This window comes from Tarenaya hassleriana, unplaced genomic scaffold (assembly GCF_000463585.1).
Source record: "Tarenaya hassleriana unplaced genomic scaffold, ASM46358v1 Cleome1749, whole genome shotgun sequence".
Lineage (NCBI taxonomy): Eukaryota > Viridiplantae > Streptophyta > Magnoliopsida > Brassicales > Cleomaceae > Tarenaya > Tarenaya hassleriana.
Genome location: NW_010965168.1, coordinates 1 through 1,700, shown reverse-complemented (window position 1 = coordinate 1,700; position 1,700 = coordinate 1). Strand labels below are relative to the sequence as shown.

At 52.8% G+C, this 1,700-nt stretch overlaps 1 protein-coding gene across 1 annotated transcript; it reads left to right on the top strand.

Annotated features, from left to right (window-relative positions):
- Positions 1–6: 6 nt before the first annotated feature.
- Positions 7–1,545, top strand: LOC104810221 (F-box/kelch-repeat protein SKIP20-like). Its single transcript, XM_010536417.1, has one exon. The coding sequence runs from the start codon at positions 123–125 to the stop codon at positions 1,389–1,391; it is 1,269 nt and encodes a 422-aa protein (XP_010534719.1). The 5' UTR covers positions 7–122; the 3' UTR covers positions 1,392–1,545.
- The last annotated feature ends 155 nt before the right edge of the window (positions 1,546–1,700 follow it).

The following is a 1,700-nucleotide window of genomic DNA, read 5'->3' as shown; positions in this document are numbered from 1 at the left end:
AAAAATCTACTGAATTCTCTCGTCAAAAATCTTGTTTCCATCATTTCTAGGGTTTGTCGCTGAACCAGTGAGATTTAGTATCAGATTATTATCTTCATCGGAGAAATCGAAAAAGTGAAACTATGGGAGATGCGAAGAAGAAAACAGGGGAAATTCGAGGAGGAGATGTCGAGATGTGCCGGAATTTGATTCCGACTTTGCCGGATGACTTGGCGATGGAGTGTTTGCTTAGGGTTCCTTACCAGTTTCATTCCGCCATGAAATCCGTCTGCCACGCGTGGCGGAGCTTGATCTCTCACCCGTCGTTTTACCGGGAGCGCCGGAGATGCGGCAAAGCTGACCCTCTTCTATGCCTCGTTCAATCGCTGGTTCCCTCAACGCCTCCGGCGACTGAATCAGTGGTCTACGACGGCGAGAAGAAAACAGAGGACGGCGAGTCGGTCCAGCCGCGCGTCTGCGACACGCTCCGGTACGGGCTGAGCGTGTACAACGCGTCGGCAAACACGTGGCACCGCGTCGCTCTCCCGGAGAGGATCCCCTTGTTCTGCGAGTGCGTCGCGCTTCAGGACGCTGGAAAAGTTCTGCTGATCGGCGGTTGGGACCCGGAGACGCTGCAGCCAGTGAGGGACGTGTTTGTGCTCGACTTCGCCGGCGAAGGAAGCGGCCGGAGGTGGCGGCGCGGGGCACCAATGGCGGTGGCTCGGTCGTTCTTCGCTTGTGCCGCCGTCGGTCCGGCGAAGGTGTACGTCGCAGGAGGGCACGACGACCAGAAGAACGCCCTGAGATCGGCGGAGATGTACGACGTGCAGAAGGACGAGTGGAGGACGATCCCTCCGATGGAAGAGGGAAGGGACGAGTGCCATGGCTTCACCATGCCGGGAGATCTAGGGTTTTGCGTGTTGAGCGGTTATGGGACGGAGACTCAAGGCAGATTCCGATCGGACGCCGAGGTCTACGATCCAGCTTCAGATTCCTGGACCAGAATCGAAAACGCATGGCCGTTTCCGGACACAAGTCCGAGAGGCCGAATCGTCGTCTCCGGCGGTGAAATCGGTGGACGGAGGTTACGGTGCTTTACTAACAGCGATAGACAGAACCAGCTTCGATGGGAAGCCGAGGACAATTCGAAGAAATGGAAGCTGGTGGTGGAGACGATGAAGCTTCCGGTGGCGGGAACGTCGATCTTCGCTGGAAGCATGGGGGGATGCGGCGGAGAGAGAGCGGTGGTGATGGTCGGAGCAGAGACGAAATGCGGAGGAGAATGTGAAGGGGAAGGGGCGATGATGATGATGATGACGACGGCGGAGAAGCAAGGAGTGAAGTGTGGACATGTTCATACGCCATTAGGGTTTTCGAGTCAGCCCTTTTCCCATACCACTATCTGTCTCTGAGTTTTGGAACCGTGGCTTTGTTTCGTCTTTTTGTTTTTTGACCAACGAATGTAATGTAATGTAGTGGCGGGGTTTTGTCTGAAGATCCTTCTTTCATAACACAAAGCAGTGTCCTCTTCTACATAAATAGTACAACATCATTTTTTTTTTCAAAGTATCGATGTAATTACACCAACACTTTAGGGAAATAACAAGAAAAAGAATCCGATTAAACAAAAATAAAAGAAAGAAAAGAATGGTCTGAAGCCGAGGATCTATCTAGTGGAGCAATAAGCTGGCTGGGGTTTTCATTCAAAGCAATTGCCAGTC